The sequence below is a fragment of the Armigeres subalbatus genome, chromosome 2 (genome assembly GCF_024139115.2).
Source record: "Armigeres subalbatus isolate Guangzhou_Male chromosome 2, GZ_Asu_2, whole genome shotgun sequence".
Taxonomy (NCBI): domain Eukaryota; kingdom Metazoa; phylum Arthropoda; class Insecta; order Diptera; family Culicidae; genus Armigeres; species Armigeres subalbatus.
Genome location: NC_085140.1, coordinates 45,954,204 through 45,979,886, shown reverse-complemented (window position 1 = coordinate 45,979,886; position 25,683 = coordinate 45,954,204). Strand labels below are relative to the sequence as shown.

The 25,683-nt window shown below is 41.3% G+C and overlaps 1 protein-coding gene across 5 annotated transcripts; it reads left to right on the top strand.

The window, feature by feature from the left end:
* The first annotated feature begins 1,428 nt into the window (after positions 1-1,428).
* LOC134218511 (uncharacterized) lies at positions 1,429-24,798 on the top strand. Of its 5 annotated transcripts, none has more exons than XM_062697615.1 (3): positions 1,429-1,707; positions 19,743-24,214; positions 24,280-24,440. In XM_062697615.1, exons 2-3 carry the CDS (start codon positions 19,761-19,763, stop codon positions 24,296-24,298), a joined length of 4,473 nt encoding a protein of 1,490 aa, XP_062553599.1. In that variant the 5' UTR covers positions 1,429-1,707; positions 19,743-19,760; the 3' UTR covers positions 24,299-24,440. The 5 variants fall into 5 exon arrangements, with proteins under 5 accessions (XP_062553599.1, XP_062553598.1, XP_062553600.1 ...); XM_062697614.1 differs by having other exon boundaries at positions 24,274-24,440; XM_062697616.1 differs by lacking the exon at positions 24,280-24,440 and having other exon boundaries at positions 19,743-23,740; positions 23,823-24,045.
* The last annotated feature ends 885 nt before the right edge of the window (positions 24,799-25,683 follow it).

The following is a 25,683-nucleotide window of genomic DNA, read 5'->3' as shown; positions in this document are numbered from 1 at the left end:
GCCAACCGCTTTTTTCTATTGATTTTAAAATTTTTGAAAAAAAAAAAACAATTGAATCAAGTTGTACAGTCTAATTTATTTCACATGATCATTCTTAAAAATTAATTATGTTGCTGAACAATCAGAATCCATGTTATCGTGCACTATTGCATTCCTCGACAAGTCATGACGCGATATATGAACTTGCCTATGACAAATTTAGACTTATTACGCGACGCGAATACAACGACAGCACAATGGATTGCAGTTGTATAACCAAATCGGTTCCTTAGAATTTCTGGGTTTCCAAGGCACACACAAATGTCGAACAACCATACACCTAGAAACCGCAAAACAAATAGGTTTTGGTAAAAGCTCTTTGATAGTTCGGAATAAAAAATATAGCATCGTCCAATAAAATGATTCAATGTTGCAAATGATATCTAACGAGGTTCAATTAATGTAAGTTTCAAAATTCACATCACTAATTGCAGGACAAACCCAGATAAACGTGAAATTTTCTCATCTTGCAAGAACCTCGATCTCGGTCGTAATTAAAGACCCCAAAGCTAAACGACCATCATCCCCAATTAAGACACAACCTGTGTCCGCGTGGTGTGATTGTAACGCGCCAAATTATCAGCAACGACAACGATAACGATTGATTTGTTTGGGTTTTTTTTCATTCAAAACACATCAAAACAGTGCCCGCCTGAAGACAAGAAAAGTTCCACGAGAGTGAGAGTGAAAAATGTGCACTCATAGACTCTATAGAGTTGTGTGGGAATGCAAGACGAAAAGAATGTGGTCCAATACGCATCCCAAATTGAAATCCGATGCATGGCCAAAAAACGGTATTACTGTTTTGATTTTCCCATGGAAGGAGTAAGTTATGACTGATGAAGGCTTTTAATGAGATAACTCTCAAAGAAGGGTCTAAATAGCGGGACCTTGTCATAATACTTTATTCCTTCTAAAGCTTATAAGAAAAACAAAACAAAATCTGTATCGGAACCGATACTGCTTCTCATTAGCACTCGAGTAATTCGACATGCAATTATACACTAAGGATACGGGCTATAACTGGTCGCAGTGACACACCCAAACAGGAAACAAATTTCAAAGATGCTTGAGCCCTGCCCTTATTTAAAAAAATGTAATACGAATCCTACAAAGATTGGTCTTAAGCCGTATTATGTCTATCCAACCGTTGTGTTTCACCTTACTTTCCCCAACACGCATAATGCAATTGGTGGTGCCTACACCTGCAAAATGGAGCAATTAATATCGTCTCCTACCCGCACCGGGGGTCTCCGATTGTGATCCTAGGGTGAAGTTGAGGTTTCAGTGGCAGTGTAGCAGTCGAGGTACCTCCGCCAGATCTTGGTTTTGTTTCGAGAGCGAAGCCATTTCTATTGAAATCTATAAAAGTTTTGAGGCGTGCAAAAAACGTTGGTAGTCTTCCGTCTTTATTGATATCGTTAACAGCGGTAGAGCGTAACGAAAACTGGGATCGGGCGCGATTGCAACGCGAAGTGTTGCAGTGATAAGACTGACGCGATCGAGTGACGAGTGTGAATGGATGCCTAATGATCTGATGCAGAGTGAAGCTTTTGGACCTAGACCTGGACTAAGGACAATTGCGAGGGAGTGTTAGTGCACAAGCAGCTTGGAAGACTGGATGCTGAATACTTGTTCATAAGGATATATTCAACATATACAATCGATGTGCGTAAGAAAAGTATTTCACCAAAGAATATAAATGAATAAACGACATAAACGTTATATGTCAAACGAACAGAAATGAAAAGTGATTTTAAGGATTGATAATGTTGACGATGTTGCAGAAAATCAGAAGCTTGTGTGTTTATTGCAGAACTGTTATGGAAAAGATGATTGAAACAAGTGAATGGTGATGTGTGATGTGCAACGTGTTAAGAAAATAGAATGACCTGAATAGACATAATGATTTTCATGTCATGGACCAATAACATAAGCAGCAGATAATGACGGGACTATTTGCAGTGTGATTAAAAAAACAAAAACTTGTATGGATTGTGAAGAACTTTGCTAGTCGACCAATCCGATTTTCAACCATATAGAGTATATCTTTTCAATGGATTCCAGTACACATTTGTCAGGATGGAGAACAGGGAAAGGCAACTTTACACCATCTGAATCACACCTAGTTTTAGTCTACTAAAAGGAAACTACTTCAAATTCAAGTTCGTGAAATACAAAACTACTTTTCAATAAAAATCAACACGTATGTATTTCAAAATTTAGGAGCCCAAAATTCTAACGTAATGCAAGCCTGCTTTGTTTTAATAAAAATATCTTGAACTGGACATTGAACCTGTCATCTTAGGATTCGAAATCCAACTCCTTTTCTTAAAACGCGTCCGTACCGCGAAAATCCTTGAATTGTATGTAAAAGTTTATGATTTACTGTAAGAGACTTACAGGAGAAGCCGGGAAAAAGAATTATATAAATAATTCCAATATTTACAGAGCATTCAAAGACTTTCCAGATGATTCATAAAATCGAATTTCTTGAAATTGTATGTTGAAAAGGCTGAGGCATCTAAATTAGAATTTTGAATTTTTAAGAAAGATTTCTAAAACTTAAAACTTTCAATTTCTAAAACTTGATTTCGACAAGGTAAAATGCAAATAATAAAACTTTTAAATAAAACTGTTATGTGGATAGGCGGCATTGGGTAGTTTTGGCCACTCCTTCATATAGGGCATGTAATGGGGTCAAATTTTCCAAGATTACATTGCTAGCTCCAGACAAATAGTCGGACAGGCATACAGACTTCAGATTTAAATTGTTCTCGTTCCGAATATGCACGATGGCAATTCATTCATCAAAACACCTCATTCGACTAGGTCAAATCAATGTCAGAATATCCGTCATCTTACTCGAGTTGGCCAAAATTGGTCAAATTTGGTCAAACAGTGATTCAAAACCACCGACAGACACACCCCAGAGTTGGATTTTTCTTGATCCAAATAGGACCGATCTTCGATCGACCCACTTCAGGGTGGGTTGAATTTCCGGCAAGTTCCAGTTTAAATTTCAAAAGTTTCCTTGCAATTCGATAGATATTAGCATTTTTTTTGCTTTAATCATATTCTAGCATAATTCACAGCAAAACTTGGTGATGTTGAAGCCCTCTACCTTCGTCAGGTGTTTCGGTAAACATTTGAAACTTTAATTTCTCACATTCCCTTCTTCGTGATATACTTTGTAAACGACTTCACGGTGCCTTACATATGTTTCAACATATCTACAAAAATGCCGATAAGCTAAATTGTAGCAAATACTGCGCAATCACACTGCTGGACGCTACTGAATGTACTCCTCAAAATGTTATGCTGTCGGCTAATACCAATTGCAAGAGAGTTCGTGAGGCAGTACCAGGCGGGATTCATGAGCGAACCCTCTACCACGGACCAGGTGTTCGCCGTACGCCAGATATTGCAAAAATGCCGCGAATACAAAGTGCCCACATAACATCTATTCATCGACTTCAAAGCCGCATATTAAACAATCGATCGAGATCAGCTATGGCAACTAATATGGTTGGTCAAGGCAACTATGCATCGGATGATGTACGTAGTTCGAGTTTCAGGGGCATCGAGTTCCTTTGAAACGCGCAGAAGATTACGGCAAAGTGATGGTCTTTCTTGCCTGCTACTCAACATTGCTTTGAAGGGAGTAATACAAAGGGCAGGGATTGACACGAGTGATACGATTTTCACAAAGCCCTTTTTAGCTGAAGACATTGCTATCAAGGCACGCCGACGACTTTGATATTATGGCACGTAACTTTCAGAAGATGGGGGAAGTTGATATCAGACTGAAAAGCGAAGATTGGACTTTACAACAGAATAAGCTGTTTGGACTGCACCTAACCGGTGATTGTTAGATTTTATAACAATTCTGTATAAGAACCTACCAAAACCTGTATAAGAGCTGGGCATATGCGAAAATGTTAGATTCTTATACAAATATTGTAGAAAATCCAACAGTCGCTGGTTGGGTGTAGTCATCAATACGTCGAAGACGAAGTACATGATACGAAAAAGCTCAAGCAAGGACAATGTACGCCACCCCTACGAAACCGAGGTGGTTGAAGAATTCGCGTACTTAGGCTCACTGGTGACCTCCGGTAACGATACCAGCAGAGAAATTCGGATACGCATGGCAGGAAATCGTACACACATTGATCTCCGCAAAATGCTCTGATCCTATAGAGTTCTCCGCCGTACCAAACTGACTATATACAAAACGTTTATTAGACCGGTAGTCATCTCGGACACGAGACCTGGACAATACTCGTGGAGGATCAACGTGCAATTGTGGTTCTCGAGATGAAAATGTTCGTACTATCTATGGCGGGGTGCAAATGGAAGATGGTACATGGAAGAGGCGAATGAACCACGAGTTTCAACAGCTGTTGGGAGAACCGTCCAACGTTTACACCGTAAAAACCGGAAGACTGCGGTGGGCCGGGCACGTAGCCAGAATGTTTGACAATAACCCAGTGAAAACGGTTCGGGCACAAGAAGGCGAAGTTCACAGCGAGCAAGGTTGATCGATCTGGTGGAAGACGATTTGCGGAATCTCGACGTGCAGCCATAGACCGAGTTGAATGGAGAAGACTTTTATGTACTGCACTGGACAGATAATAATAATTGGTATTTACCACTGGGGGTGGTTATAAATCCGAAGAAGTATAAGAAACTGGATCGTTGCTATCAGAGTAAAAGGAGTATCTCTTCATTCAGAGTTGTTGAAAGAATCTGGCTTCCTGAGAACCTTTCCGACGGTTAATTAGCATCTAAACCGTTTGTTTGAAAAACTGCATAGGGTAACCGTACTTTTAGTGGAGGTAGCACCAATAGTGGAGGTAGTGGGGTTTTCATGAGATTTTTCATAATTATACACTTTACGATGGTGTCAGTTGATGCGTCGTGCTTTCATAAATCGTGTTACATGCAACTTATCCTAAGATTTCGCTTAAAAAACGTTTGAAAACTTTGTTTTTTCTACTAATTTTTTTTATCTAGTTATCTAATACTTGCATTCAGAGCATGAAATATTCACTTTCATGAAGCACATTCACTCCGACTTTTGACATTCGTGTTTTGATTATTCAAAACATAGAATGACTTACTCAGTTTACTTCTTCATAAATTCATTCAATTGATTACCACTGAGTATGGTAACTGCGCGCGAAAAAAATAAAATTAGCCTTGATTATAGTGGCATGTGGCGCTAAAATGGCCCTGAATTGAACGTTAGATCTATGTGTGTATTTATTTAAATCATCAAACCTGTGTTCAGTTTTACGATTATTTAATAATTTGTGATATTCAAATAAATACTCACTGATCCATAATCATTCTGAAAATTTACGGTGCAGAGCTGAATATGAATATGTTTAGAAGTGAAGTGACAAAGAAGGCCGATGGGCTACATAAAAAATAATCGAATATTTAAAGCTCTGCTTGCATTCATCTCTTAGACTAGGTGTTCATTATTTCCTATGACAATTTTTTATTATCTATCTTCTATCTATATCATAAAAATGAAATGGTCTGTGTTCGTATCCGCATAACTCGGAAACGGCTGGATGGATTTTCTTCATTTCTTCAGCAGTTACGTTTGTTATAGTTTCCAACGGCTACTATGTAGGACAACGTCTGCCGGGTCGACTAGTTATTGATACATTTTAATTTCCCCTGGTAGTTAGGATTTTGCCTCTGGTTGAATTGAACCAATGTTTTAAACTCAAACTAAACTTAACCTAATTTATACTAAGGGTACAAGGAGCTAATCGTTGCAATCGTATTCACTGCATCACAGTAGTCTCTACTGCAGCTACTGGCTTTATTCAAGACGCCACCAGCGCTGTAGTTTCGACATAATCTGTTGAGACGCTGTGTTCACCGCATTCCATGTAAACTCTTCCCGGCACATGCTCTCAACGAGGTTGTCCCGGGTTGTATCCATGTCGCTGACAAGCAGGATGGCATTGCGTTCAACATCGAAACGCTCTTAAAGAGCGTTATAAAACTAAACATGTGCTGGGAATGCTACACCCGCTATAAGCCTACGCACCTAACTTTGCATCATTCGCGGTAAAGATTTTATCGCCAATAAAGCCCTTTCCCAAGTAACATTTTAAGTTTTATAACGCTCGTGAAGACCATAATTTGCTCTTCAAGAGTGTATAAAACCAACAAAAACCAAAATGTTACTAGGGTTGGCATTCATTATCGACGTAGCTCGTAAAATTGAGCTTATCGTCGATCATCATGCCCAGATGTTTTAATGATTATAACTGTGCAGGTCCCTACGTTTATCCTCGCTTGCTGCAACCCATGGTGGTTATTATGGTGGCTCAAAAAACACTTTTTCAAAATTTTTGATGGGCCGCCCTCTTGTTCGGTTCTATTTGATGACCCGATGCTCTGGACAAAATTTCTGCCAAATCGGTCAACGTTTTGGCGGTGCTAAACTCGTTGGAAGTTTACATAGGAAAATGTATGCAGAAACTTCGAAAAACAGCGATTTACAGTTGGACGGCACAATTTACGATGAAGAACAATGATACTTATTCAGTTCTTGTAGAATTAAATACTGAATAATATTATGCTGAAACCAGCGCCGTATCGTGTGGTTGGCCAGGTTGGCCCTCGCCAAGGGCGCCAGCCTTCAAGGGGGCGCCAAAATCAATGTTTACTTTGAGATAAATAGAACAGTTTTATTATTTAGAGGGCATATGGCATATGGTATATGGTAGATGTTTTTCATATCCACATGCTATATGGATTTTTTTACTGCTATTCAGGATTCTCAGGGACTTCTGGGACCGGGTTAAAGAAGACAATTGAATAATAAAAAATCTGAGAGAATCTTATAAAGTTAATTGAAAATCAAAATGTTTGATACCCACATTTCTATTGGTATGCTTTCTGGTCACTATTATGGCCACCGTAATGTTCCTGCAGTGAGGAATGAATAATAAGGAAATGATTTAGTTTTTTATGTTGGTCCATTCGAAAGAATACATCCATAACCAAGTGATTGACCATATCCGAAAGGCTCTTTAATTTGCGTTTAATTTAGAGAAACTCCATGTAGTCCGAATAATTTTGAGTTATATCTGCGTCTATATCGAGGAATTTCAATAACTACTAAATATTTGTTTTATTAGAATTGTTGGAAGGACAATTTCCTTCTTTTTCGTTGGGTTTCTTCTCTTCGCCCTCCTGCTTCCAATAGCGTTTTCGGCTATCGATCAAATCACTCCAGAGTTGGATTCTATCGACTAAACTAGATCACCAAGAGACCCAATCCAGAAAAGGATTTTCATTTATCTGAATAGATCCTGTGCTAATTTCCTCCACCAACCATGATTTGTCTAGGTCCGAAAGCGATTCTGGCAATCGACCACCTAACCCTAGAATTTTATTAATCCAACCACATATGTCCAATAGTAGTTCCAAACAATGACCAGACCTACTTCCGAGTTGGATTTTCCTTGATTCGAATAAGGGCGATGACATACTGACGGAACGATGCGGAACGCGTCCAAGCACTCGTAAATCAGAATATCAGCAAGAGAAATTCTTTTGTCTTAGACGCACGCACACGCGTGAGTATGTCATCGGCCTAAGCCTGATTGTGATTCTGAGCATCGACCTTTTAACCCCTAGATGGATTTTATTGGCCCAACAAGAGATCTGCAGTGCGTAGGTTTTGATTTTTTATATTTCCTTAAGTTAATTTTTTTTTTTAATTCCTAGGATTTTTTTATTCAAATAAAACGTGCAATCCTTACTGTTTTAACCATTTCCGAACATAGATCACAGATGATTACAAAAACCATAAAGGAAGTATTCATTTATTACATCACGCAAAAATAATTGATTTTGAACGTCCTCTTTTCGTCCCGATATATGTTTTAAACATCTAAATGTTCAATAAAATTTTAAAAATCTCAAGCCCATCTTGTTCGTTCCAATCTTCCAATTTGAATCGTCGTTACTTTAGAGATTTCCGTCAAAAGTTTCAGCAATTTTTATGAGATTCTGACCCGGCTCTACAAGTTTTCTCACATTATTTGCGTCAAAAACTATCACAAAATTAGAAATAATTTTAAAGGTATTTTGTTCAATCCACATAGAACTTTCAGGTATCAGGTTTCAACACTTTCCTGAATATTGAATGCTATTTAAAGCATGTTTAAACCATTCAACTTTTTTTTGTGCACCCAATCTGTATACAATTTTGGCATATATAATTTCGGAAGATTTTAATACAATTATTGTATTGAAACCTTACAATTTTGTATTATTTTAATACGGTATATGTATAAAAAGCTTATCTTTCTTGTAATAAAACCTTGCAAAATTGTAAATGTTTAGATTCTATACAATAATTGTGAGATGTGTTTTTTTGTTGCGATATTCAAATTGTTTACGCATTTTATTTCTCTTAGTATAAAACTCAAATAAAAAAACTTTTTTCAATTTTTTTTGATGGGCCAAATCGTTCACCGTTTAGGCGGTGCTAAACTCGTTAGAAGTTTATATTCTAAAATGTATGCAGAAACATCGAAAAACAGTGATTTGTAGTTAGACAACACAATTCACGATGAAAAACTTGGTCTTGGAGAACTTAATACGGAATGTTATGCAGAAAACCGCGAGAAGATTAGTAATAAAGTTGAGTAAATCGTGAAAAACTGAAATAAAGATTCGTATGGAAATTTCGCCTACTATGCAGGACAACGTCTGCCGGGTCGACTAGTTATTGATACATTTTAATTGCCTCTGGTTGAATTGAACCATGTTTGAATTACAATGTTTTAAACTCAAACTAAACTTAACCTAATTTAAACTAATGGTACACGGAGCTAATCGTTGCAATCGGTGCTGGGTCATTAGGCCGAAGGCCGTTACGCCGAAGGTCATTAGGCCGAAGGCCATTAGGCCGAATGGTCATTAGGCCGAACGGTCATTAGGGGAAGTGAGTAGTGCGCAACGAGGAAGAAGTAGAAAGGAAGAAGGAGGAAGAAGTAAAAAGGAAGAAGGGAGCAGGAAGAAAAGAGCAGGGAGAAGGAAGAAGGACGAAGGAAGAAGGAAGAAGGAAAAAGGAAGAAGGAAGAAGGAAGAAGGAAGAAGGAAGAAGGAAGAAGGAAGAAGGAAGAAGGAAGAAGGAAGAAGGAAGAAGGAAGAAGGAAGAAGGAAGAAGGAAGAAGGAAGAAGGAAGAAGGAAGAAGGAAGAAGGAAGAAGGAAGAAGGAAGAAGGAAGAAGGAAGAAGGAAGATGGAAGAAGGAAGAAGGAAGAAGGAATAAGGAAGAAGGAAGAAGGAATAAGGAAGAAGGAAGAAGGAAGAAGGAAGAAGGAAGAAGGAAGAAGGAAGAAGGAAGAAGGAAGAAGGAAGAAGGAAGAAGGAAGAAGAAAGAAGGAAGAAGGAAGAAGGAAGCATGAAGAAGGAAGAAGGAAGAAGGAAGAAGGAAGAAGGAAGAAGGAAGAAGGAAGAAGGAAGAAGGAAGAAGGAAGAAGGAAGAAGGAAGAAGAAAGAAGAAAGAAGGAAGAAGGAAGAAGGAAGAAGGAAGAAGGAAGAAGAAAGAAGAAAGAAGAAAGAAGAAAGAAGAAAGAAGGATGAAGGAAGAAGGAAGAAGGAAGAAGGAAGAAGGAAGAAGGAAGAAGGAAGAAGGAAGAAGGAAGAAGGAAGAAGGAAGAAGGAAGAATGAAGAATGAAGAAGGAAAAAGGAAGAAGGAAGAAGAAAGAAAGAAGAAGAAAGAAGAAAGAAGAAAGAAGAAAGAAGAAAGAAGAAAGAAGAAAGAAGGAAGAAGGAAGAAGGAAAAAGGAAGAAGGAAGAAGGAAGAAGGAAGAAGGAAGAAGGAAGAAGGAAGAAGGAGTGAGGAAGAAGAAAGAAGAAGAAAGAAGAAAAAAGGAAGAAGGAAGAAGGAAGAGGGAAGCAGGAAGGAAGAAGAAAGAAGAAGGAAGAGGGAAGAAAGAAGAAGGAAGAGGGAAGAAAGAAGGAAGAAGAAAGAATGCAGAAGGAAGAAGAAAGAAGGAAGAAGAAAGAATGCAGAAGGAAGAAGGAAGAAAACGGAAGAAAGAAGAAAGAATAAAGAAGGAAGAAAAAAGAAGAAGGAAGAGGGAAGAAGGAGGAGGAAAGAAGGAAGGAAGAATAAAGAAGAAGTAAGAAGGAAAAAGGAAGAAGGAAAAAGAAGAAGGAAGAAGGAAAAAGGTAGAAGGAAGAAGGAATAAGGAAGAAGGAAGAAGGAAGAAGGAATAAGGAAGAAGGAAGAAGGAAAAAGGAAGAAGGAAGAAGGAAAAAGGTAGAAGGAAGAAGGAATAAGGAAGAAGGAAGAAAGAAGAAGGAAGATACAAGAAGGGGTAAGGTGAAGAAAGCACTTCTCATTTTTCACTTCTTGCTTCTTTTTGCTAATTCGGCCTAATGGCTATTCGGCCTAATGACCATTCGGCCTAATGACCTTCGGCCTAATGACCTTCGGCCTAACGGACTTCGGCCTAATGGCCTGACACCGTTGCAATCGTATTCACTGCATCACAGTAGTCTCTACTGCAGCTGCTGGCTTTATTCAAGAAGCCACCAGCGTTGTAGTTTCGACATAATCTGTTGAGACGCTGTGTTCACCGCATTCCATGTAAACTCTTCCCGGCACATGTTCTCAACGAGGTTGTCCTGGGTTGTATCCATGTCGCTGACAAGCAGGATGGCTTTGCGTTCAACATCGAAACGCTCTTAAAGAGCGTTATAAAACTAAACATGTGCTGGGAATGCTACACCCGCTATACTGCCGCTAATCGCAAGTCAGACTTATCTGTATATGGGCGCCATATAGAGATAAGTCTGACTTGCGGTTAGCGGCAGTATAAGCCTACACACCTAACTTTGCATCATTCGCGGTAAAGATTTTATCGCCAATGAAGCCCTTTCCCAAGTAACATTTTAAGTTTTATAACGCTCGTGAAGACCATAATTTGCTCTTCAAGAGTGTATAAAACCAACAAAAACCAAAATGTTACTAGGGTTGGCATTCATTATCGACGTAGCTTGTAAAATTGAGCTTATCGTCGATCATAATGCCCAGATGTTTTAATGATTAACTGTGCAGGTCCCTACGTTTATCCTCGCTTGCTGCAACCCGTGGTGGTTATTAAGGTGGCTCAAAAAACACTTTTTCAAAATTTTTGATGGGCCGCCCTCTTTTTCGGTTCTATTAGATGTCCTGATGCTCTGGACAAAATTTCTGCCAAATCGGTCAACGTTTGGGCGGTGCTAAACTCGTTGGAAGTTTACATGGGAAAATGTATGCAGAAACATCGAAAAACAGCGATTTGCAGTTGGACGGCACAATTTACGATGAAGAACCATGATACTTATTCAGTTCTTGTAGAATTAAATACAGAATATTATGCTGAAAACCGCGAGAAGATTATAGTTTATTAGGCAAAGATATTAGCATTTTACTGGAGTGTTGTATGGGTGAATTTATTTCTTTCCAAAGGTAAAAGAAACGGAATTTGCTCAAACCCCACTTCAGAGAAATGCTAATAACTTCGCCGGGCTTACACTAATCTTCTCGCGGTTTTCAGCATAACATACCAAGGATGTTATCGATCATTTAGTAACCTGCCTTCGATCATTTAGTAGGTTTTCAATAACTCATTCCAGAGGCTTAATTTCAACATGTGTTTTATGGTGGACTTTTAGTGCGAAGGTTTTTCTACAACTCTCCTTAACAGGTCGATGTTCGAATTCCACTGCTAAAGGAGTTACGGAGCCAGTTGCTTTACTTATACTAAATGATTACAAAATATGAAATTATTTAGTAAAAGTTTCTGCTACTAGCGCTATAGCTCTTTTATTAATGAAATTCAAACAACGAACTGTTAGGCAGAGTTGTAGATAAACCTTTGCACTACAAGTCCACCATACAACACATTTTGAAATTTAGCCTCTGGAATGAGTTATTGAAAAACTACTAAATGATCGAAGGCAGATTACTAAATGATCGATAACATCCTTGTAACATACTGTAGTAAATTCTTCAAGACCTGAATGAGTATCATAGTTTTTCATCGTAAATTGTGTTGTCTAACTACAAATCACTGTTTTCGATGTTTCTGCATACATTTTAGAATATAAACTTCTAACGAGTTTAGCACCGCCTAAACGGTGAACGATTTGGTCCATCAAAAAAATTGAAAAAAGTTTTTTTCCATACTAATTTGAGCCACTCTAGGTTATGCACCACAACAACCTCAGTCTTGTTATGTCCTAACACTGACCTTCTTGAGTTGAGCCATTCTTCGACTCTGCTAATCGCGAATTAAGCTGTTAATTCAACTTCGTCGAGCTTGTCGCCTGTGACCTCTAGCATTACATCATCCGCAAAGCCTTCTATTTTCACACCGGCCGGGAGATTTAAGCGTAATACTCCGTCATACATGATACTCCACAGAACCGATCCAAGGATCGATCTGTGGAATACCTGCTAACACTTACCAGTGTCGGTGTCGACTAACAATATCCTGTTCTGAAAATAGCTTTTCAGAATCCTGCACAAATAATCTCAAACGATGCAGGAAATCAGCTATAGATGCCCAGCTAGCGTTATTAAATGCATTCTTTACATCTTATGTAATCAATGCACACTATCTAATACCTCTCCTATTTAAACCACGCGCTATCTTAGCTGTTTCCGTTACACCTAACCAGAGAATGCATGATTTTATTACAATCTTGCATTCATTTCATGCACAGATTGTCATAAACTGAGGCCTATGCACATATTGCATTAAATCAATATTGCATGCCATTGCATTAGGTCTCCGGTCACGAGGAAAAAGAACTGAATATGTATTTGTATCTTCATAGAATCTATTATTAAACTTCTTTCGAGGTATGATTCTTTAAATACTTCGCCAACCTTAACGTGCTTACAAAAAATTTGACCGTAGACGAGAATCGAACCTGAGCCCTCCATCAAGCAGCTTATAATTTCCTGATTTTTTTTACCCCCTGGTGAATTTTGGGGTGATAAAATAGGGTATGTGACAAAATCGGAGAAAAATTATTTTAAATTGTTTAATTCATTTCACAAATATGAATCATTTTATGGCTTGGAAAGGCAAAATGTGTGAAAGGAAGCCGTTATTTCTGGTCGAAAATGCTTACAGAACCCTTCCCAGGTACTCAGATGTCGTTTATAATAAACTACAGGCGGTGAAAGATATTTCATGGGAATCAACGTTGTTTGCGGTATTATTTACGACAATAAAAAGGATTTTGGGGTGACAAAATCGGGTCGAAAACGTGTCTCAAGGGGAAGGGAGATAGCAATGGGTGATTTATTTGTTACCACCGTCTCAAAAATATTAAAAAATATTCTACAGACTACACCTTAACCTAGAGCCGTAATCCTATTTTTAAACATATTTTTATGATACATTAAAATCAAAAACATCACTGTTGAACAAACGAAGACATTGATCAAATGGGCTGTTGTAACAATAAACGGTTCTGCGGCATCTAACGAATAATAGCTCTCGCTCTCGCAGTTGTCGAGAAGGAGCATAAATAGCTACGTTATCCCATTATTTAATGCAGTCGAGATTTCCGCTCAACAGGTCATAGATGAAAACTAGTTGCATATTGGTCCGCCTTGGAGATAGCGTCTCCAATGCAATGAGTTTGAAGCGCGCCGTGTAGTCGGGCAAATTATCTGGGTTCGACCATGGTAGTTTACGAAGGGCGTTTCGGATAAAGCTACGTTGCACTCTCTCAATCCGAATAATCTACGTTGTGTGATATGTGGACCACACCCATGCTGCATACTCCAAGATGCTGCGTACATATGAACAATACAGCGCTTTAACTTCGTAGATATCATTAAAGTTACTGGTGATGCGTCGAACAAACCCAAGAACATCGAAAGCCTTTGCGATAGTAGTGTTTATGTGTGTATTCAACTGAAGCTAGCTGTTAATCATTACCCCAAGGTCACGAATAGTCTCAACGCGTTCAAGCTATCCAATCCGACCGAATATTCAAAATCAACGGTTGACTGTCGACGAGTAAATGTGATCGACTTACACTTTTTGATGTTCAATTCCATCCCGTTATCGATACACCACAACCTTAACTCCTCGATGTCAGCTTGCAGCGCGCAACAGTCTTTATGATTCGGAATGATGATGATGGAATTGGCACTATGTTTATTTGCGTCCTCTTTTGTCATCAAGTTAAACGGAATCGTGAAGATTGTGTGAGTCAGTTATACTGCTGTACACGATGAATACACTTGTTGCTGGATGAACCAGCGTTTAGATGTGTTGATCGAAAGCAAATAAAACGACTTAATGCAATGAGCTGGCATATGCTATATAGCTATATAGCTAATGTAACAGTGAATGAATGTCATAAAATTTTTTTTGGGATACCGCCCAAATTGCTTCGATGGTAGAACGGCCTTTTCGGAACCCATACTGGTTGCTTGATAAGCCACCAGCAACTCCGTAAAGTCCGTCAATCTATTCAGGATCACCCTCTCTAACAACTTACCAGTTGTGTCGAGTAGGCAAATTGGTGTGTATACCGAAGGCTCTCTCGTGGATTTCCCAGGCTTAGGCAATAGCACCAACTTCTGCCGTTTCCAACGATCTGGGAAGTTTCCTTCGTCCAGGCAACGTTGGAGGCAGCTCCTAAGCATATCTGGAGCGGCAAGAATTAAGGACCAGGTCAGGAATACAATCCGGACCTGGTGCATTATTTAGCTAAAGTTTTCTTGCAACGGCGATAAGCTCATCGTTAGTCACTAGCGGTACCACGTTCACTCGTACGGAGTGGCGGACCAGTCTACAGTCCGATGTGTCATGCTTCGGGAACAAACTTCCAACGATCCTGGATAACATCTCCGGGGATTTCTCAGGAGGTGTGCTGTTGGTCCTAACCATCAATATGTAGCCTATATGCATCCCCCATGGAGTATTGTTAGCCATCCTACACAGCTCTTCAAAGCAGGTGCTACATTTCAGAGCTCTGCTCGCTGTTTGGAGCACCCGGCGTCTTTTTCTAGCCTGTCCGCTTCGGTCGGGTCGGACAGCAAGGCAACATCAGTCTTATTCTCGTGCTTGCGCTGCCTCGTAGTGGTTGAGCCTGTCTGGAGGCCAGTTGCTCTGTCTCTTCACGGTACCGATCTTTCCGCTGGCGCTTTTTTCTCCGAAAAATCGAGTTTTGTCTTTTCCGCGCCCGTTTGTATCCGTCAGTCGTTTCTCTGATCCGGGGGTATCGTGCCAAGTGCGGCAGTTGCAGTGCTTCCAATGGCGGATCAAAAATCTCTCAGGCCATCTTCAAGAGAAGCTGCACCTAACTGCTCTACCGTTGGGAGTGCCATTTCCAACTGCTGCGCGTAGTCTACCATCTTGTAGCCACCCAATGTATAGCCGCGGCGTTCGACTTCGACTAGTGTGTTTGAGCGCAGACATACTGCAACGAGGTAGTGATTGGTAAGTGCAGACCTGCATTAAGTGCGAACCTTCGTGATGTTTAATTCGCGACTATAAAGCAAGACCATGCTGAAGGTGGCTGGGTTCGATTCCCGGTATGGTCTACACAGTAAAATATTCTGAAAATTAGCCACGACGGAAATCCTCACTGAATGTAAAATTCTGTAACAGAATGTGTACTTGATCATAATTTTCAATTTATATGATGTAAACGACAAAATCGTTGATATTTCCATTCAATATGACTTAATTTTACATGCGTCTAACGGAAACCTTGTTGTGCGAGAACGTGGCTGTCAAACAAACCCCTTTCCATTTCAAGTAAACCGCAGCTGGCGCTTATTTTATTCATATATAAGCTTCAATCAAATTGAAATATTCGGATGTTTGTATAAAGTGGCCATCATAACGCAGCATTTCATCGCTGTAAAGAGCTGAGCAGAATGAATACGTTTGCGTGCGTTTTGACAGTTTTGCCATGGGAAAACTGTCAAAACGCACGCAAACGTATCCATTCTGCTCCGCAGAGCGCGCTCTTAACTCAACGATTTTCTAATATCCCTTCGAGAAAGCTGTGATGTATTCAGTATAGGGGGAAAGACGGCTTTGGCAGGTTTTGTTCTATTATTGGCAGGGGGGTTTTTGTCCACCAAATTTTATGAAATTTGGCCACAATATTCGTTGATATGCAAAAATGTCAGTCATAGAAAACCCCCCTGCCAATAATAGAACAAAACCTGCCAAAGCCGTCATTCCCCCTACTTAGTATCAAACATTCGCGTCTCAAAGAAGTTTCCGTGTCATGTAAATTTAAGTTATCGTTCAGTTTGATGAAGAATAATTAAATCGACAGAACGCTTAACTTGTTACTCTTTGGTCGACTCGCTTTCAAGAAGTTGAAATGCACTAGGCTAACGAGATGGCCTCTCACTCTTTGGATTGAAGTTCGCATTTTTGGTCGCTTTTTTTTTATTTTCCTATAAAAATATAAACTCGTAAATTACAGCACGTGTAAATTTAAAATAACCTATAACTTTACGTTGCTTAACACGGAGGTCAATTTGTTACATCTACTTGAACGGAAATTTACAGGTTTCGTTCGAACTGTGTAGGAAATTTTCTTGACTTCCCTGAACGTACAAAAAAAAACCTTATAAGTTTTGGCAAAAACTCTTCGAAAATACTAACTTAATTCATTATGTCATCTAAGAGGGTCCCGTAGCTACTAGTCTAGTTGGGTACACGTTCGCCTTATAAGCGAATGGTCATGGGTTCAATTCCCAGCCCCTCCACCAAACCCTCGTCAGTCGCCGAATCCGCAGCCCATACGGTGGCGTTTTGGGGTACGCGTCTTACCGTCGCGGCTGCCTGATGACGACTGACAACTTGTTCTTCTCGGAGTCACGTTACCCGGAATAAATGGCAACCGAACAATGCAACTATCATTGGATACACGACATGGACAAACGGACACAATGGACTTACGACAAGATGAACTGGCAACGACAACAATAACGAATAATGGATATCTAAAAATAGGTTTTGTGTGGATTCTGTACAGCAGAATACCTGATATTGATCTTTTGTTTCATTCGACCTTTTGTCCCGTTCGACGTTTTGTCCTTTTTACCTTTTTTTCCCGTTCGACATTTTGTCCCTTCAACCTTTTGTCTTTCGACCTTTTTTCCTTTCGACCTTTTGTCTTTCTACCCTTTGTCCCTAACCCGTCCAGACCTTTGTCAGATTCGACGATGATGATTAAAAGGGGATCAAAGTTTAGAAAATTCTCTTCTATTATTAATCTGTAATTTTTTCGTCAATTCGGGCACTGTTTTTCGTTTTTTGCCTTTCTAGTATACAAAGTGCAACGTAAAGGCTATATGTTCGATCCAAAAACGAACTTTTTAGGGCCGGATACCCATAATGTTATATACCAATCGAATCAGTTCGACGAATTGAAGTGATGTCTGTGAGTGTGTATGTGTGTGTGTTTTTTTTTCTTCCTAAGCATTATTGGAGGGGGAATCTGCTCAACAGACATCCTGGGGTGTCCAGGAAGTGCGGGGCTAGGGACCACCTCCAACAGCAAACGAGGGAGGCAGGACTACATCCCCGACCCGCTAAACCGTTTCCATTGCAGCCAAGCCCATAGTCCCTTCGGTACAACCAGAAAGTAATACTTCAAAGGGGTGCCAGTGCACAACGCACCCTCGAGGTTAGCTGCGTGTCCTTGCAGCACCGAACATCGTAACTCGCTTTTTTAGAAGAACACCATGGTATCGTGCCAGCGCGTTGCCGGCTTTCCAGGTGGCCTTACCACGCCCTATGTCCTCGGAAGGTGGGAAGGGTCGATTTCGCGCCTGCTTCCCTCTGCACGACTGGTATCAAGAATGATGATGCCGCGTGCACCCCAAATTGACCTTTCTGCGATAGGGCCTATTCGCCAGCACACAGAGGGACTTGCCGACGCGGTGCCTACACCTGCCCCAGCCTTGACGAGAACCCCTTTCCGTCCTTGGGCTCGGAACCCGCCCGGTTGACCGACGCCGCGAAAGCGACGATACCATGTTGTTCTTCGCGCAGCCACTTGTTCGATAAAAGGTTCGAGTTCGACCACAGGGCACCGGTATGACCCATGAAGCCGACTCCGAACCCACCTCTTATTTGCGCCTGAACTAACCATTCCTCGAGTCCACGCGCCACCTTCTGTGAAGCTCCGAGACGATTTGGACGATAGCCGATAAAACGGCGTTCCAGCCAACTTCATCTTTACACATCCTCCGGACTAGGTAGTCCGGAGTAGTGTCTAAACCACATGTGGCAAGCATGTGGTCACGCATTGTGCGAAAACGTGGGCACACGAGCAACACGTGTTCCGCCGTTTCCTCTAAGCCTGCGCACACCGCTTCAGGGCCTTTGCAGTCCCATTGCTTGTGCCCTGGTTCCAGGCACTTGAAGCAAACTTCGGGTTGCTCGTATATGCCCAAAGGGCACACCGACCATGCCACCTTGACGCTCCCTAACTTGACTACCTTGGAGGCGTCTGCTGCAGATTGCCGAACCAACGCTACCTGCGTCCCTGCCGGACCTTTCCGTAGCCGAACGGCTGCGGTGGCCGTCTCCACTTCACACTGTCGCCGCAGTGTCGTGACGAGCTCTTCGACTTCGGTGATCTCGTCCAGGTCTTTAACCCTTAGATTCACCTCCGTCGTGATTGCTCTCACATTGTCCGTCTCACCTAGGACTTCCTCCGCCAACTTCTTGTAGGCGGCGCCCTTTTGCGAGCCGCCCCGCTTCAGCCCGAGGATCATCTCGCCCGTCCGGGTACGTCTTATTCGACGTACGTCGGTGCTGAGCTTGACGTCACTCCTCATTGCCTTCAAGACATCCGAGTACTTAGCCTCGTCCGTCTTGATGACTAGGGCATCGCCCCTAGTGATTGGCGTCTACCCTAGATTTCTTGCTACCTTCATTCGCCTGGGCCTTCTTTTCGGCCCTTGACGTCTTCGGTTTCCTCTTGTCCTTGACCAAGGTCCAGGAGGCGTCATCCCCCTCTACTTCCCTGGTCTGGTGCGGCTGAGAACTCTCAGCCTGCCGTAACCCCTTACTACCGTCTTTCCTGGGTGGACGGACCTTTCCAGGTGCTTCCCAGATCGAACTATTGGCTCAGAAGCTATGGTCAAAATTCTATTTTTATAACATACGAGAAAGGCTCCATCACCGCTAGGTGGATTAATCTGGGTGTTTTATGAATTGTCGTTGATAATTTCGCGAAAACTTTTTGCAATTCATATTTTTCCAGATTGCTGACAGTTTCGTCGACAAACTTTGTTCCTATGATGCTTCGTTTATCAGTTGGTAATGTCTGAGAAAAACTGAAAAATTTCTTATCTACAAACTCCGCTTGTTGAAAATATTTTAATATGGAAATCTGATACCCTTCGGCCCAAACCCGTATGGTATTGAAGGCAATCCCTGGGTGTGTTGCTATTTGAGTTACGAATAAAGCTACTCGTTTGATACGTCGCACAATTCTCATGCCTTTTTAATATAAACACTCAACGTCCTATTACATGGCACTAACCATTTAAATCCACATACTTCATTTTTACCCTTAGAATATTTTTTCTTGAAATAAAAATATACATTGGCTGCAAATTATCTAACTTATTAATATTTTCTCAATTACAGGTTGACATGAACTAAAGGATGGCCTTATATCAAATATCACTTATCATCCTTGTGATTGCCTGCATTGTCAGGGGTCAAGTGAACCAACTTTCGACAGATTTCAAACCACCACCTCCGCCACCACCGCAGCCAGCACCCGTGCAGAGTAGTGCTAAACTACCGTTCAGCCTTCCACCCTTGTTGTCTCCGTCGTCTAATCATATTTCTAGTCCTGCTAACAATAATATTCCTTCTACATTCCAAAGTTCATTCTCTCAACCTTATCAATCCAAACTTCCTTCTCAGCCACCTCAACAAAGTCCTGTTCAATTTTCGTCTCAACAAACCCCTCAACCCTTTTCTCAACATCTTCCTCAACATCCTCCCCAACATCCTCTTCAACATTCTCCTCAACATCCTCCTCAACACTCTCCTCAACATCCTCCTCAACAGTCTCCTCAACTTTCTTTCCAACATACTCCTCAATACCCGCTTCATCTTCCTCCTCAACCTTCGCCCCAACACACTCCTCAACTGCCTCTATATTACTCTTCCGAACACCTTCCTTCACAATTTTCTCCTCAATACCCTCCTCCATATTCCCCCCAACTGCCAACTCAATTTCATCCTCAGAGTCCCATCCAGTTACCTCATCCACTACAGCAACAAGTTTCCTTCCAACTACCTCCTTTCCCTATTCAACCAACTCCTTCTTTCTTACCTCATTACTCATCAAACCTACAGACCAATTCACTATCCTCAATTTCTCCATCCCACATTCCTCAAGCTTTGAACTTAAAGGCCCTTCCTCCATCTCCTTTGCAAACCCAGCCAAGGACAAAGCTACATCAGTTCCCAAAAGCGCCAGAACAACATCAGTTCCCAAATCCGCCAGAACAACATCAGTTCTCAAAACTGCCAGAGCCACCATTCCCATTGTTTTACCTTCAAAGTGGCACTAAAAATATCTCCTTGGATGGAAATCGTTCACCGCGAACATTGCAGATGATCGGTTCCAACAACCCACATACCCTGCAAAAAATGTCCGATAATCTTCGACCCAACACCCAGGCCTGGTTTTACAAGAAGAACGCTTTGCCGAAACGGTCACCTTATCAACAAGCATCTATAATACCCATGACAACTACAACGCCTCTGACGAACACGCCACAGCCAATTCCATTGAATCAACTTAACCACTTCGAACCAACCATAAAGCACAACCAACAAGGTCAATCCACTAATCAAGCGCCAATAAATCATTATCCAACAGCATTGACCAATAATCAATACCCGTCGAACTCATACGGTGGTTTGTGGAACAATATACCGCCTTTCCATCCAGGCTCATCGAATACTTTGAACAATTTTTATCATAGCAATCAAGCCCATCCTTCGAGTAATTTCAACAACGTTGACTCATTACCAAAATTGAAAATCCACAAAAGTAATCCAACTACGAACCAAGCGTCATCTTTGCATATAAATGTTGGATCAGACACTCCCTCCCTGTCAGGTGGACATGGTCAACAAGCACAACCGTACCATCCACCATCGTACAACCTGCACCAAGCCCCCTTGTTCAGACCACATACTCAACAAAGTCCTCCTTACAATTCCCATCAACAGTCGTCACCGTTCCATTTAAGTGCTCCCCATCATCCAATCACTCCCTTGGAGGTGTTCCAGGATCCGTCGTTGCATATAGCTCCCATCAGCATCCCCCCACCTGAATCACCGCACTTCGAAACCCTCCGTAGCCAGGTTAGCGCTCTGAAAGCCAAACATAAGAGCTTCTTCAGTGACCATAAATCTGGCGACCCATCAACCAGCAATGTTGCTCCACATCCATCTCAAACAGCGCACAGTCCAGTTGCCAAGCCAGCCTATGGAACACCTCCTCATCCTACACCGCCTTCTCCTCCTCCACCGACTCCTCAAGTTGCTCATACTCCGGGTCTGCAGAACTATGCGGTCCAGTGGAACCCTAACGAACAAAACAAGCTGGCACCACCCAAGTGGCATTTTCAAAAGCACGAGTTCGAAAACAGCAATAGCTTTGGAAAAACTCCCGAGCAGTTCAATGGCCCCAAAAAACCGCACAATGATTTCGTTGGATTCCCACCTGCCAAGGGGTCGATCAATAATGAGCTCAACTTCATCAGCAACTGGGAAAAGGGTATCGGAATCATCCACAAAACAGATCACGGCAATGCCGAGAAGGGCCAAACGATAGTATCCCCTGGAGTTACGGACGAGTTCAAAAAGATTGACAAGCAAGAATCGTCCAAGGTTGAAGTGTTCACTACGGATGGGGTGCCACCACGGCGATTCGCGGAGAAGGGGGAAGTGAAGAAACAGACGGGTGTTCTGAAGAAAAATTTCGGGAGGGGGAAGCCACCGGGAATTGAGAAGAAAGGCTGGGAGGACAAGCGTCAGTATGAAACCACAACATTAGTTCAGGAACTTTCCAGCATCGATGGTGGACAGGCAATTTCTAATGCAACGCAGAAGACGGAAGCAATATACAGAAGAAAGCGGGATGTTTTTCAGTTTGAAGATAGCACCACGGAAGGTATCGATGTCGACAATTCAGAGAACGAAAGTACGGAAGCTCCTATTGTGGAACTGGAAACCGAAGAGCAATTACCATATGCAGAGTCGCTGGTAGCTTCTGTAACGGAATCAACTGAATCAACGACGCAGTCGGATCTGCCACATGCTGAGCCATTGGTAGCCGTAAGAAAGGTTGAAGATTTGTTGGATTCGAGCGAAGAAGATGCTTTGTTGTTGGATTCAGATGAAGGACTTTATTCACACGCGGCCGATCGTAGAAGTTTGGATTTAGAGAGCGGCGAAACCTCATCGGAAGAACAAGAGGCCGAGGAGGCAAGGTTTGCCGATATGACGGATGATGATTATGATGATGCCTATACGGATGAGGAATTATCGAAAGAGTCTCACGTGGACACGTCTATGTTCGAAGAATTTGATGGAACAACCTCGCGGCCTGAAGCCATGCCCATCATTTCGAAGAGAATGGATATTTCGGCGATGGTTCATCAGCTGGTGGATCCCAGAGGGCTGCACGGCGCAGAGCTGATAGCTTTCTTAGATGAAGCATTACGGAATTCTTCCCGATTCCTACCGGATGAAGCCGAGGATCGTAGTTTCGACATAGTTGAACCTCCGAACGATATTGTTAAATTTCCATACTATGACCGGAAGGAGCCTCCAATAAACGTTGATTCGGCTTTGCGATTCGCTGAAAATTTGACCACCTTTTCCAAAGGGCTGTTTGATTCTAAGTATGGTGATCAGTGTCCTGAAGTAGATATAGAGATTGCAGATGAACCAACGGACCCTGGACGACATACATTCAATCCGGTACGAAGATTGAAGCGATTGGGAAATAAAATCGATTGCCTGAAGAATAGAAATTTCGGGAAGGATCCCTTAAATAATCCTTTGTTTAAAGAAGAGTTTGTCGGTGGTGGACGGGCATCGCAACCAGATCCATCCGTGGCAGTGTTTAGCGATGTGATTCGATTGATCAAGCAGCATTTGGATGAAGAAGAGCGTGAAAAAGCCAAAGATTTCAACGACATAGTGTCACCTAGACAGTTGAACCTATCCGATACAAAAACTTCTACCTCTAATAACGCCGTTCTCGAGCAGTTGAAGCTTGGTAGACGGAGACCCTTACTCCCGAAAAAACAGCATAAAAAAGTTGAAGAGCCGAAACAAGAAAATACTCAAACAACTACCAATGAAAGTCATGGATTAAAGATCGTGTTTCCTCGCAGACTAAACATCACCAAATACGATGAAGCAAAAAAAGCCACGCTTCTAAAATCAAAAACAGTAGACCTTGAAGCGTACAAAGCAAAACTCAACCAATCGCGGTTGTCTGATCATGACATTTACAAGGTGTCATTGGCCAGGAAGATTAATTTTGACAAGCTGAACAGAACCAAGACTCCTAAAAGCCAGCGTCGGGCCTCGGATGATAGATTCACGTACGAAGCTATTCCTAGAAGTAACCCATCTTCAATGCAAATATTTGATATTAATTCATTTTTTCCAAAAGCCGTTGCGCAGGTTTCTGATGATGAACCAGCGAAGAAAGAAAAATTCGAATCGAAGTATGATCAGCTGGAACGCGAAGCTAATGAATTGATCGATGCTGTACAGAAAAGCAACGACGAAGTGGATCGTCGTTTAGCGAGCAAGGCAAAAGAAGATGCTAAAGATTCAAAGGACAAACCGTACGGTACCAGTTATTCTCCATCTTACCGACAGTACCGGTTGTTATCCAGAAAAGACGATCAGAAACGAACACCCACTGTAGACGAACTGGTGAATTTCTACAGTAAGAGAAGCAATAGTGATGAGCAAATTTTGACGACAACAATATCCCCTAACCTCCCGTCCATATCACTCCCATCGATGAAATTGAAAGTTTTCGACGTATCAACATTCTATCCTCGCAGGTACGAAGAATTGTACAATTCTATATACAAACGAAGAGCAAATAAAAATAATTTTGAAGATTTAGAAGCCCTGCAAACTTCTAAATTTTCTCTGGATAGATCAGATAGTTCGGAAAACTTCCAAGCCGTGGAACCCAACAAGCGGGTGGTGGATGACATAGCAGATTTTGGCACCCAATCACAACTTACCGAATCATTGGGTTCCACTTCTTCGAACGATGGCCATCACACATTCAAAAAGTCCGAACCCCCAAATCCGGACCTCCCGGAAACGGACAAAGCTACCTTCCACTTGGATCAACCAGGAGCCGCATCAGGCCACAGAGCACAGCTGCATAAACGTATCCCTCCGGTGAAGATTATCAATCGAAAGCGTTTCAAAGCCAATGTGAAAAGCCTTAAGCGACCCCCTCTCAAGTATCGACGAAAGAAGGTTTTCAACGGTTATTTCTAGTGATGTCCACACAACACCGACTGAGTCACTCATTCGTCTTCCGTCCCCCTACGATTAGATGATAGTAATTTATTTGTCGATCTTCTATCATATAACGTCTGTCCCAAATACATGCTTTTAGATAAATGTAGATTCTGTACCAAATCGTTTGAATTGTGAACAAATAAATCCAAGGCGACACGTGACCTATTGTAAAGAGATTAGCAAATGGATTGTAGGCCAGTATGATTAAAGTGGTTGAATGTATATGAATGAGAGTAGTTGAATTGAATTAGTTGTAGTTTTACCAATTTAGTAAGTGTTAGTAAATAAATGAACGTCGATTACAATTGTGTTTCGAATCGCTTTTCATTTAAATATCCGAATGAATTTTCTGTAAATAATATCGTTCCAGATTTCATTACCAGTAACAGTTGTTTCCTGTCCAAGATTCAATCGATTTGATAGCTGGCAGAAATGGAATCCGGATTAATATTGTTTTGAATCATGCATGAGTTTTCTTATATCCCGACGTCCACTTCACCGTTGTGCTATTCAGCATAATTCTACAATATTCTGTTATAATGACTCTAAAAAATCGTGAGTGAATTGATGTTCCTCTCCACAACAGACAGACAACTTTGTGAGTAAGTACGTTATTTCGTGACACTTCAGTTGAAAAAATACAATGCAGGTTAAAATTAATGCAAAAGTTATGATTTTCGCAATCATTGAGAGTCCGTAATGCTTAGGTAAAATTCAATATCGACGACTTGTAACTTTTCACGGAAATATCGCACCCTCACATCAGGAGAATAGTTCGTTGAGAATGTTCGGAACACTTCCGAAGCAAATGATATTTTCAATGGTTTGGAGCTCTCAATCTTCTATTTTTTTTAATCTTTATTTAAAAAAAAGTCTTCTGTTCTATTCTATTAATGTGACAAGATATTTTGCCCATAATCGCACATTTGTAACATTGGTAGTTTTTGGTTTTTGTGTTAAGCTTATAAATCATCATCATTAGTTGTTTCAT

Excerpts from the sequence above, each read along its gene's own strand:
- LOC134218511 (XM_062697613.1), top strand. The coding sequence starts at position 19,761 with ATGGCCTTATATCAAATATCACTTATCATCCTTGTGATTGCCTGCATT.